Here is a 13,412-nt window from a genome sequence, read left to right as displayed (position 1 = left end):
AGTTGGATTTTTATGACAGTAGTCCTGGTCTACACAGAGACATACCCTCAGTCAAATACTGTACTTCGAAACTGGACCAATTCCCCCAGATTAGGTTGAGTAAGGGCTAGAGCGAAAAAAAACATTTTTTTTTTTTTGAAAATGCCTTTTTTTTCAGGACTTAAATCCCTCCTACTAGGACATCTCCGGATCTAAAAAAAATTCTACGTCACTTTCAACTCAAAATAAAGGTTTCCATAGAATTTTCTCAAAATCCTTCGACTTTTTTTCGCACTTTTTTAATGAGATGTAATAATTGTATCACAGTTGGATCTACAATTGAATTCAATTAGGTGTAATCAGATGTACCTGAATCCGATATTCTATCGGAAAAATAGGGCGATCCCAATAGATTTGAATTGATTCTTTTTCATATGCTTGGATCGAATTGGATCCAAACCAACCAGTCAACCTGAATCTCTTTAGATCCGTTTGGATCCCCCAATTTTTTGGATCAAATTGAATTTGACTAAACCTAATTTAATTCAATTTTAGAGCCAATATTGTTCAACTGAGCTTAACTCTGATTTAACTGGACCTTATTACATATTCTGATCCGAATGCATAAACATTGCTTTTAAGAGCTTGATTAATTTGGACCCAGTTTGGGTTCAGAATCTGAACATTTTCCTGAGATATTATTGGTTTTTTATAAGGTCCGTTTTTGAGGCAATTTTTAGTAAAAACTGGAAAACTTCATTTTGTTAATTACTATATAGTTGTCTGTTGAGGAAAAGTTGCATTTTGAAATTTTTTCATCATGAAAAATAAATTTTTGGAATAATGTGAGGATGAAAGAGCAAAAAAATGGTAGAGCTTTGAATTTTCAACCAGTGGAATGTTAAGTACATACATTAGTATCAAAAATGAAAAAACTCAACAGCATGAAGTGACAAAATTCAATAGCTTTCAAATTTGTTTTAAAATTTTAGGCTGTTTTTTCGTAGTTTCGAAGAGGCTGTTTTTATTTTTTATGAAAATGGTCTAAAAAATTATCTAATAATAAGCTAGGTAATTTCTGTTGAAAAAAAACAAAAAAAGCAACTCACTTATAGTTAGTAGACAATGTTGATTGTTGAATTGAAGGGTCACTTTTTTTTTTATCTTGGCGAGGGTCGTTGAAAATACACAAATAGTTCTTTTCCAAAAATGAACAACTCAGATACTGAACGTGAGGCGGATATGAGATGAAAAATTTTCAAACTACAAAAATAAGTACCCTTCCCTCCTTTTCTCCTCTTGTTTTCAAAATTACATTCTGTTCACGTTGGAAGATTCTAAAGGTAGGTGGAGGTACCAAACTCGTACATTATATTGGATAATTTCACATTTCGCTTGCCCAGTTCAAAGGACTTCAAAGTTTAAGGGTGATTTCCGGTATTTGGAAACGTAGGTGAGATACAGTGTATTATGCGACCGAGCGATAATGATTATTGCATCTGTTTGGGCGTTTTATGACGATATTTGACGAATTTCGCTTTGGCTTTTACCTTTGATTGTAATATCTGGCATCGAAGCGTGTAATTTTTCGAGCAAATAGCTACCTATATTAAGTTATATCGCCCGAGGCGGTAACGGGTTCCTGAAAAATCGACTACCCCGAGACTACGTGTAATAAACGATAAGGTGTAGCTTATGCTGGCAGGATATTTCTATAGCTGGAAGAGCTAGAGGGAGGATGAATTGCTGTAGAGTGAGGATTGTGTGAGGTGTGAAAGGTGGTTCAGAGAGGGGTAAGTTGATACGAAAATGGTACAAACTATGCAGTAATCAAGAATTCAAGCGTTGTAGTAACCTAGCTATTTCTCTAGATGTAGTAGGTATTCGAGAAAGGTTAATTCGTGTATACGCGTATTTACATATAAATATGGGTACTAATTGGAGTAGGTACACGTAATATAAAGCCGACACAGCCAAGGCGACGCGACGCGTTTAATTTAAATATTGAAATGTAAATTCACCTTTGTATGTAATATAGAGAAAAATCTACCTGTCCTGTAGCGAAGAAGAAAGCTTCTAAGGATAAAAATACCCGAGTTAGCATAAGTGTATTGGATCGTATCGATCGAATACATGGTACGAGTAGGTATAAGAGAAAGAGGTGGAGTATAAAAGAAGTAAATTCGCTAAAAGATGCCCGGAGTTAATTAATAGGTCTGAAGGAGAATGGTACCTAGCTATTAAAAAAAGGCAGAAAGAGTTCTTTTGCCATTAGCGCGAACGTGGATGGGGATTTGCAAAAGAGAGAACGTTGCTATCTTGGTTGTGTACTAGTTTCGGAATCAGAATAGCTTTTTCAAACTGCGCTCGTGTAGTTTGGTACAGCACGAGGTTTTACATGCCTTTGAAAATTTAATCTCTCGTGTATACGATTGCCTATTGGTAGAACGCCGCGTCGAAATGATTAATTCGTTACAAAACACGTGTGCTTTTCTCATACACAAGCCAAACAATACCGATAGCAGTAGTAAACAATCGGCAAATTAATGAAATCAAATAACTCGACCGCAAATTGGCTGTAAATGATTAGATATTGCTGGTTTTTATGCCAGCAAAAAGGGTTTAATGGATGAAAGGCCGCAGTCGCTGCATCGAGCGGAATTATTTTTCAAACGTATTGCCATTGTTTCTGTTCGAGGAAGGGTAGGAAAAAAAAGAGAGCTAGTATAACGATCTAATAATGAAGTTAAACGTTGTTGGTTTTTTCAAAAAGAGCAGAAAAAAGGCGAAGGCGAATTCAAACGAGCGATGAACTAATTGCTGCGTCGAGTCGTTTTTCAAATGGGATCATTTGCCAGCGACGATGGGTTCCCACGTTGATGGGTTTGTAAGTGATGAGATGTGTTTGATTTCTTCGTACTTGTATATAGATGCTGCGTTTCTTTGTTTTACGAAGTGTTCGGATTGTTTGTAATGGGACTTTGTTGCTTGTTGAAGGGAGAACGAAGATTTTTATTTAATTTACAATTTTTTCTTCAAAAATGGTTGAAATTTTTCCTCGATGTAAGTAGTCTGAAATGTGAGGAAAATTTCATTTTTTGGCGTTTCTTTGAAGTACTTGACTTACATGGGGGAAAAATGTAGAAAAATTCAGTTCCGATATGATTGTAGCAGAATAGTCCTTATTTCACATCCATTTCAGATGACTTTCTTCCCTCTTCAAGCGTTCATCAGTGTTGCTGTAAAAATGACATTTGGATATAAGATAGATAATTTAGTATTTTGGAGTTAGTTTATTGCCTATACATATATTCGAAGTGAGCTGGATAGTCTGTTGAAAAAAAATGTTTTGAGGATGTAATTTTTCAACAAATCACTAGGTACTATTTATGTACCTACATTAAAATGTGTGATGAAAAATAGTCGAAAATTTTACTAAAGAAAAAAAGAAAAAAATACCTTACTCACGCTACGAGAAATTTTTGAAAGATAATTTTTCGGTCAGCAGACATTCTTCATTCGCCGAATAATATATTGTTTGCTTCAACTGACCCGTAGCACAATGTAGAGCTACTCGTAGTTACTCTTCAGTCTGATTTTTATAGTCAAATTTAGCATACAAATTACTACACAGACATCATGAAGTTTGGAGCTCTAAAAATTCATTTCAGTATCATAAAGAAGTGCATTTTACACTCATTGTACCAAAGATCACGAAGAACGACTCGCACAATGGGGTGCAGTAGAATTTTGAAATCACGTTCCCTTGCAATTTTAAGTAAAAAATAGGAACTATCTATCGTAGAATTATTCAAAAGTGACCTTGCGACCTATCGAAATGAAATAAAATTTCGCGAGAATTTCGAACATTTCAACGAAAAGGTTTTGAGCGCACTTTTTGAGAACCTCAAGTTCTAAATTTACTCGTGATTTTCAGGTTTAAAAAAAATGTCAAGCAACCTATCAAAATGGATTAAAATTTTATAAAAAGTTCAAAAATTTCCATCAAAACTTTTTTGAGCATGTTTGAAAAGTTTGAGCTCAAATTGAGTTAATTTTTCGGGTGCGATTTACTTTAAATGGCTGAATAATACTCCACAAATTTGAATTATTTTTAGCCCAAAACACTTGAAAAACGCTCAAAAGAAATTTTGATGGGAATTTTGGATTGTCTTCCGGTATTTTAATTCAATTTGATAGTTCGCATGACACTTTTTCAAAAATCCCGAAAATCATCACGCAATTTTGGGTTTAAAATTGTTCAAGAACACTCGAAAAACATTTTCAACATAATGTTGAGAATTGTTACAAAATTTTAACCAATTTTGATAGATCGCATGAAGCAGTTTTGAAAATCTCAAAAATCATGAGTCAATTTTGGGCTCAAAACTCTTCAAAAACGTTCTATAAAATATTTTTGTCGAATTTTTTGAACTTCTCGTAAAATTTTAACCCATTTTGATAGGTCGTAAGGTTACGTTTGAATGAATGCAACTGTTCCATTTTTACTTGAAATTGGAAGGAAACGCGAATTTAAATTTCACGAACTTTGGTTCAATTGGCATGCAATTCTACTTTATGATGCCTATGTATCCATTTTAATGCTAAATTTGCATAAAAATCACTCGTGAAAGGGGTACTCGCCTCATTGTGCAATTGGTCAGCTGAAGTAAACATACCTGCTGTATTCGTAGTAGGAGAATTTGCACTCCTACCTCGTTAAAAGGTAACCAGACACTTCCCCGAATCCACTTTCCCGAAAGACGTTTTCCCGAATGTCAAAATCCAAATTTTTTTAATCCCGAATCCATTTCCCCGAATCCGTTTCCCCGAAAGACCTACACCCGAAAATTGAAAGAAAATTGAGTTAAAAAATTGTTTATTTTCTCTCGGACCTCTTAGCAATTTAGTAACTTCTCTTAAAATCATATGTTCTCCTGTCTGGCCTCTCAAAATCATTGACCCGTCCATCTGGCTTGAAAAGGTCGTTTGTCTATCAGTCTTCTCAAGGTCATTGGCCCGTATGTTCAACCTCTCAAGGTCATCAGTCTTCCTGCCAGGCCACATAAGATCTCTGAACTGTCTCCATAGCTTCGCATGGTCGTCTGTCTGGCTTCCCAAAGGTGCCCATCTGGCCTCTTAAAGTCTTTGACCCGTCTGTCTGATCTCTCAATACGTTTTGGTTCCATCTGTATTCATCTTCGATTTCACATATAGGCATCCTCGCAACAATAATTTCCTGTCACTGATGGCCATTTTTTTATACTCGTAGAATATTCAATTTTCATATGAGTAACCTGAGGTGCTTACACGGTATAAGTACCTATTACACCTGATCATTTTTATTTCCATGGTAAATGTATCCATACTCTCTCCCCCATTGCGCAACTGTTGACTTTTTTTCAATATTGTTATCTTCTATTCAATCGTATTGATTAAATTTGAAAGAATTCTTACTATGGAGCGTAAGAAACCCCCACCCCCTCCCATTCAAATTTGAATAGTTGATTTGTGTGCATTTCAAGACTTTCAAAAAATGAATTTTTATTGTTCAAAAGCATGCGCCCAAACATCAAACATGAAATGTTTAAAAATTCTGACTCCACTTTCTCAACTTTTTTTGCGACTAAAACTAAATGATTTCTGCACGGAATAGAAATTTTCTTGCAATTTGTCACAGTGTCAAGTGTTGAAAAATTTTGATCCTATAACGTTTCTTTAATGTGTTCTTTTAACGCGGATTTTGGCAGATTTTCGAAAATCTGGATTTTGGCAGATTTAGAATTCACAAGAATCTGCTCGAGTAGAAGCTTTTGAAAATGGATTTTGGATTTTACTTCGAAAAAGAAGGCTTGAGGTTTTGAAAAATTGGTGAATGTAATCTCAAAAGCGTTGAAAAAAAGAGATTTTAAAAACGTCCAAAATCCAGATTCTTGAAAATCTGCCAAAATCCGTGTAAAAAGAACACATCTAACATTTCAAGTTGACGCTGCACATGACTGATTCAATATCTGGTTTAGAGATTTTTATTATCATGGGACGTTTGAGTTCCATCTCGATTTATTAAAATCGCAGGATTTTTTCAGACTCCAAAATAGACGTTCTATTTTGATGGATCGAATTAAAAAAAAAAAAAAACTGTCGAAACAAAAATTATATTAAAATTGGACGTTTTATTTGCGCGTAAATTTGTCTCGACAGATTATTTTCGAGTTTTACAATGAAACATCGACTCGGGCAAAGTGTTTGAAAATTAATGACCGGACCCTTCTCCCTTTCCATTTCGTTCTCTTGCTGCTGAGTTGTTCCTTTATTAGAAATATTCGAAACAGGTGAACTACGTCGTTCTTCGAATTTACCTACCTTTAGTATACATATTTCCGCGTTTTTTGGAAGTATTGACGACGACGAAATCAGCACGTTTTTATTTTCGAATGACAGAATGAAGAGCGATAAGGTCGATGAACAAAATTAATTTTGTATATTGTTTAAAATTACGAAACGACGTTTTAATAAATCAGACTTGTTGAAAGTTGAAATTGAAATCGGTCAGAAATATGAGTGGATTTTTTCATAAATTGTTTTTTTGGCTCGTGAGTAGGTAGTGTTGCTTTGTTCAATTCAACTTTTCGGTTTACGAACCGTGAAATGTGAGTTGAAGGGAGGAAAAAGAGGGATGCGAGAGAAAGGGAAGGAGAGAAAGAGGAAAAACACCCTCTCAGCAAATTTCATTATATACTTTTTACTTCGGAAGGAAATTTAATTATGAAGTAAAACTGCGATTTGCAAACTATCGTATAACATACGCGTCGCTAAGTATAGAAGTGATCTCGTTCGCGAACGATTTCGAAAACTTATGGAAAAATGGAAGTTTTTCTCGCTATTCCACTTGTAATCATTTGAATTGGAATTCTCGTTAATTAAATTCTCCTCAAACGTTTATCAATACGCGTGTAACGAATACGTTAATGGAGTTGGAAAATATCGAGTATAATATCTTGCTCATGTAGTGAAAAAAATTTCCATAATAAGGATAAAGAGGCTTATGCGTGTGTTTCCTATACTCAGGTAGGAAATAGGAATAGAAAAATAAAAGCCCCTCGTTGATGGGAAAAATTAGCGTAATTATAACCGAAGCAGCGAATTATCGAATGAAAAATATTCTCCGCGTAGCAGTTGTAAAAGTGTACACGAATGGCGAAAAGGTGAAGAAGAGAGGCAAAGTGAAAAAAAAAGGAACGAATCGAGCCTTTTTCTATTACGCTCGTGCAGTTACATTAGCACAGGCGATTTTAAATGTACCGATGCGATGTACGTACGTGTGTTTCCATTTATTAATTAAAAATCCATTATTTACTTCTTTATGGTAATTTTTTTGCCATTTTCTGGCTCGCTGTATACATGTTTAGCCGTCATTTAAATGCTACGTTATTTCGCCCACAGAACGTGGGGGTGCAGAAGAATGGCGAAGGGAGGTGGCGTTTAATAAGTTATCGTCTGCTATTTTATATGACGCGGTTTTTGTTTTATTTACTCGGGTTGTTTTTGTTCCGTATGTACCCTTGTGTACCCTCTTCGTCTAGGTAAATATCGCGATTCGAGCACGTGAATGCTTTTGAGATGTACGATATTAAATGGAGAAATGTTCTCGATTCGGTTGAATACGAAAAATGTCTAGGAAAAAAATGTTGAGATTACGTTAGTATATATACGAGAGAAAAATCCGCCTTGGTGGAGTGGTTAGGAAAAAAAAGTATTATAATGAATTTTTTAACGTACCTACAGCTTTTTTATCCGAATAGGTGGAAAGTTTTCTTCCCCTGTTGGCTTTTAGGTAAATGATGGTGGAAGATTAACCGTACGGATATTGTTTGTTTTGCATTACAGCTTCAGACTTGGAATCAATTAGAGCTTTATTTAACGAAAAAGAAAAAGAATTATCGGTGGCTGTGGCTAAAGTGGAAGAATTAACGTTGCAGCTAGAAGAATTACAGCGTGGCAGGAATTCTAATTCGGCGCAGATGCCTCCGTCGTCGGCAGCTGTTGAGCTGGAGAAATTGAGAGCTGAATTATTGGTGAGTGTTAAATTTCAAGCGTATATTATTGATTTGAGTTTATACTCTTGAGATGAGCTAATTTATGTATTAGTAGAATGAATGGTCTTTTTATCAAGTATTTTGCATATTATTATTTTTTTTGCGTACCTACTTAATTACCCATAAAAAGGTTACACAAAAAATAATATTGTGAGGAATGTCAACCATTTAATTAGTGGTTCATTATAATGTTTAACATCAAATAATAATTCTTAACTACGAGTACTAAGTGGAAAATAGGATTCTACAGGGGATTTGATTTCAACAGAGTTGTTGGGATTTGAATTACTAATGGGACTGCAGAACTGTGGTTCCAAACCAGTAAACCACAGTTGTTTTGCAGTTCTCTCACCAATAGAATCACAAAACACATTTTATGGTTCTCTGCTTTGAAATTAGCTAGGTATATGATCTCTTTAATTATTACCCAAGTCAAGAGTTCTGGAACTAAAAAGTAGAATAAAATGATTTTCAATTTACCATGAAAAATTATAAAAATTTTCTAAACTATTTGCATACATTGATACAAATAATAATTGACACAGTAGGTATATTAACAAAACATTTGAATTTTGATCATTTAACTTGAAATACCTCCTTTAAATGAGATTTCTAAAGGAAACAACACAATATTATGTGCTATTATCGAATGATTATAATATGTTATTACATAATATGTATAGTGGCGTGAGAATTATTAGACTTGCATGATTTTTTGCTACTACCTACTTACATGAACAGGTTATTGTAGTTTTATCATGTGAAAATGTACCTACTATTCAATCAAATAAACTCATTCTCAATATTTTATACAATATCATTGACCACAACAAACATTTTTTTGGTCAAGAAGCATTTAGGGTAATATGTACCTAGTTGAAAATTTCAAAATTGGAATATAATTAAATATTATTGATTCTAATGGAATGGTCATCTGTAGACTCTAGCTGATGCAGACTGATCATTTGTTTTCAAAATGAAGCAGTACATTTTGTTTAAAATTGGACTGAACACTGGTCTGGAATGCAACAATTAATAAATTACCATCTTATATGCAAAACAATTACTATTTGAATTAAATCTTAGTATTTAGTGTAATAACCATTGACCATTTATGTAAATGGACGAATAATTCAAATCTGAGTTTTTGACGGCTACATTTTGGATGCAGAATCCAGGAAATGTTCTGTGCATGCACCAGTTTACTAGTGTTTGCAAAGTGGTTGGTTGCGTTATACAAGTGACACCAACCATGGTGCAACACTGAACAGTAGCGTAGCCAAGGGGGGGCGAAGAGGGCCATGCCCCCCCCCTTGAGAGCGAAAATTTGAAAGAAAACATGCAAAAATGGACGTTTTTTCGTTGTTTGGACCCATTTTTAAAAATTTTCGCTCTCGCTTCGCTCGAGCAGTAATTTTGCCTTCGTTTTTATGAAATCACCACATATTAGTTACAATAGATTTCCAGAAAATTACCCCTCATTTTGATTTTTTATGCCTGAAAATCTGGTTTTGCCCCCTCCTTGAGAAAATCCTGGCTACGCCACTGACACTGAACCATCTCTCTATCCATCTTCACAAGTAATGTCAACCATGTTGCAATGCTGAACCATCTCTCTCTCAATCTCCATCAGTGTCTTACCATGATCAATCAGCACACTGTAAATATTAGATTTGGTGCATACACATAAGGTTTCCTGGATTTTGCATTTGAAATGTAGCTGTCAATTCGACTGATTTTTCAACATTGAATTACTTGTCCATTTATATATGGTTGATAGTAATAATCATTACTTTTAATCACATTTTTAATCTTTCTTGGCATTGATTTGATGAGTAGTTTACAGTTTCTTTGAGTACAGACATCACACTGAATTATTTCAATTTCTCAAATGAACTGGTATCTTATTGGGGAGCCGTTTGTTTTGCCATAGACATTTTGCCACTGCTGAAAAAGGGACATTTTTGAAAAAGTGTTTGTTTTGCCACTATGGTGAAAGATCACATAATGATGAAAATATGAAAAATGAAATTATAATTGATAAAATCATAAGTACGTAATTGGAAAATTATTCACATTTATGACATTTACAAGTACAGGTTATGGGAGATCGCCTCAAGATATTCACTAATTGAACGTCTGTTGTATTGCTGGACAATTTTCAGGATTCGTCGTCACATTCCTTGTATTTCTTTCTTTTTATATCAGGACTATGGCCAACTAATACTTGCTGGAGAGTGTGGTCCCATCCTTTTTGTACTTATCTAAGAGTAGAAATGAAATTCCAGAAAGATGGATGCTCATTCAACTAATTATGCAATTGGATATTTCCAGCCCCTGCAAAGTTGTTGGTACAATGCATGCCATGTAGAGTATGTTGGTACACATTCCACGTGATGATACCAAATTTGGGCTGCCTATGAGCTCTCCCACAACGAACTAATCTTCCTATATATATGTGTCCTTGAAGTAGTCTAGGACACTTTCAAAGGATGATGGGAGTTCTTCTTGCAGAATGTTTTTTAGACCTTTCTCGACATCTTCAGGTTTTAGAAACACCAATGCGGCAATTTTATGTACAGACCCCATTCGCTTGCATTTCATATATGAGCAGATGTGTATTATGTAATGTATCACGGTGATAGCAAAATGAACACCTTTTTCAAAAATGATCTTTTTTAGTGGCAGTGAAAGATCTGCAGTGAAACAACATATACCCCTCTTGTTGTTATTTTCTTCTTCTTCTTCAACTTGTCTTTCACTATCGCCATAAGTTTTCAATTGGATTGCAGTCCAGAGAGTTACCTGGCTATGGAAGAACCTTTATTTTTATCAAGTCAAGAAATTCATGACTGTTTTTGCTTTGTGGCACAAAGTACCATCCTGCATGTAGATGAATTTCTTCTTATTGAACCATCTGTTGACTTGTGGGAGGAGTTTGGTTTCTAAAACATGTTTATACTGTACTTGATTCATATTACTATCAACAAAGTATGAACTACTTGTTCCCTTAATACAAAAACAACCCCATACCATAATATGAGTGGGGTGGCTTTGACATACTTTCCATCAAATTCATCTGTGCCAGAATGTCTTTAAAATTTGATCACATTTTTGTTGAAAAAACAATATTGATCTTACTGCAGACATGGTTTTATAATTTTTATAATTTTTTTTTTCAATAACACATGAATGCTTCTTCACTAAAAAAATGCTCATTATGGTCAATGATATTGTATAAAATATCGAGAAAGAGTTTATTTTACTAAATAGTACATTTTTACCCCATAAAACTACAATAACCTGTTTATGTAGTAGCAAAAAATAATTGCGCAAGTCCAATAATTTTCTTCACGCCACTGTACAACAGGTATTGTGATTATTCAAATTTCAAGTGTATCTGTATGATTTTTATAAAAAATGGTACTTATTTGTCAGGCATATTTTGTCTGCAACAACAGCATTGTATTAATATCTTACAAAAACTACTCAAATTTAATCCCATCTTAAAGCTTCAAGTCCTTTAATTATATTAAATAGACACAAATAATAACTACAAATACAATATGAAATATGTTAGGATATTTATGATTTGAAGATCTTTATGGATCTTCTGGATGACCCAATCTGCAAAGAAATTCTAAAATATAATAATGTAAACAAAGGTTTGAAACACTTTAAAACTACTGATTTTTCTCCTGTTGGAAATAGTTTCATTATAGTCTTACATTGCAGATTAGTAGGGCTAGGATTTTTAAGCGCTATCAAACACGTTTTAAGCGCTATAAAAAAGCAAGAAAAATGTAAGAAAAAAGCAAAAACAAGCGCTATCAAATCCTACCATGTTACGTATCAAAATGAAGGTTTTTTCAAACCGAGCAAGATACCTCCTTTAAATATGTACAACTTGAACCAAAATGAACTAAAAGATGAAAAGGAGAAAAAAAAGAAAAAAAAACTGAAACTAAAAATTTAATAAAAAATAAAATAAAATAAAAATTGAAAAATGAAAACTGAATCTGTTATTTTTCAGTTTTTCCTCCCTTGTTTTTTTGAACTCATCTTTTTTTAACAACTATTTTTTTTCAAAAATTAGCAAAAAGTTGATAAATTTTTGTATTTTTGGAACTAATTTCTTCATTTTACCAATTTTTTACCAAAAAAAAGCGCTAACGACGAAAAAAAGCCCCAAAAAAGCAAAATGTCCGCCTTTTTTGCCCAAAATAAGCATTTTAAAGCATTTACACCCAAAAAAAAGCAAAAAAAAGCACAATCAACTTTCACCATTCGCCTCAGAATGGAATGAAACGCAAAGAAAATATATTTATGCCGTATAGGGTGTTGCTACAAAAAAAAAGCATTATCATAAAAATCCTAGCCCTACAGATTAGGAATAAACTCCTTTTCATATACCTACTGCTTCTTTTGCGTACTAGTATGCTGTCTTTATTTAGGTACTTCATAAAATGCAGTTACATATATCTACACTTGAAATTATAGCAATTGCCCTACTACATATAATCTGAATTAACTAATTGGGATACTTACTATCAATCAGTTTTGACACTACTTCTTGTACATAATTTGTACATTGCAATGTGTTGGGAAATTCCAGATGAATCATCCCAATCTGGTTGAATATATTATTGGTGACCACAAAATGTTTGTTACTGGGGTTACTTTAGTGACTTGCTAATCCTCATGATCTAACTTTGCCCCTTCAGTTTCTAAAGTTGGCAAACCAATTCATCCCTGTGCAGTTTGGCCTGCTGTAGGTATTGATTATCAAAACCTATGTTATGAAACATCATGCAGGTATGAGAAAAAATCTGTAGAGCCCTTTCAAATTAGAAGGCAACCAACAAGCAATAAGCTGAAACCATCTTTCAATCAGATATCTTTGATTTTTGTTGCTCAATTAAACGGAGTGTGTTCAACTTCTTCGAATCAATCATAATTGGGATTAATAAGTAATGTGACAGAGTTTGTGATTTAATTTTTTTTAAAACTGCCTAATTTTGTTTTACTGATGGATCTTTGGCATATCTTCTACTTGTTGTTCATGATACTATTACTATAGATTCCCTTTGAAGCCCACCTGGTGCATAGTCCATAAAAACACCACTCCAACGAGCAACTCTGTTCAAATTTCAAATTCGTGAGAAAAAAAGCAAGGTGAACCATCTCAAATTGAAATAAGATTATCTAGCCTCATAGTCGTACATCGGCGTCAAACATATGTATGTAAAGGTATCTAACCAACCAAACCACATATGAATGGTGCTTTTCAAGAAGGTCCTATCGACAAAAAACTGGTTTTGAGAAAAACGCATTTTT

At 34.0% G+C, this 13,412-nt stretch overlaps 1 protein-coding gene across 8 annotated transcripts in view; it reads left to right on the top strand.

Annotated features, from left to right (window-relative positions):
• The window catches only part of ASPP (Ankyrin-repeat, SH3-domain, and Proline-rich-region containing Protein), a 309,410-nt gene that overhangs the window by 264,303 nt on the left and 31,695 nt on the right, over nt 1-13,412 (top strand). For all 8 annotated transcript variants that reach the window (XM_065358734.1, XM_065358731.1, XM_065358732.1 and 5 more), the window contains one exon: nt 7,867-8,054. In XM_065358734.1, coding sequence (XP_065214806.1) covers nt 7,867-8,054 — 188 coding nt within the window. The remainder of the gene's footprint in view (nt 1-7,866; nt 8,055-13,412) is intronic.

The sequence above is a fragment of the Planococcus citri genome, chromosome 3, assembly GCF_950023065.1.
Source record: "Planococcus citri chromosome 3, ihPlaCitr1.1, whole genome shotgun sequence".
NCBI classification, from domain to species: domain Eukaryota; kingdom Metazoa; phylum Arthropoda; class Insecta; order Hemiptera; family Pseudococcidae; genus Planococcus; species Planococcus citri.
The sequence above is the reverse complement of the archived record's forward strand: the minus strand, read 5'-3'. Positions and strand labels throughout refer to the sequence as shown.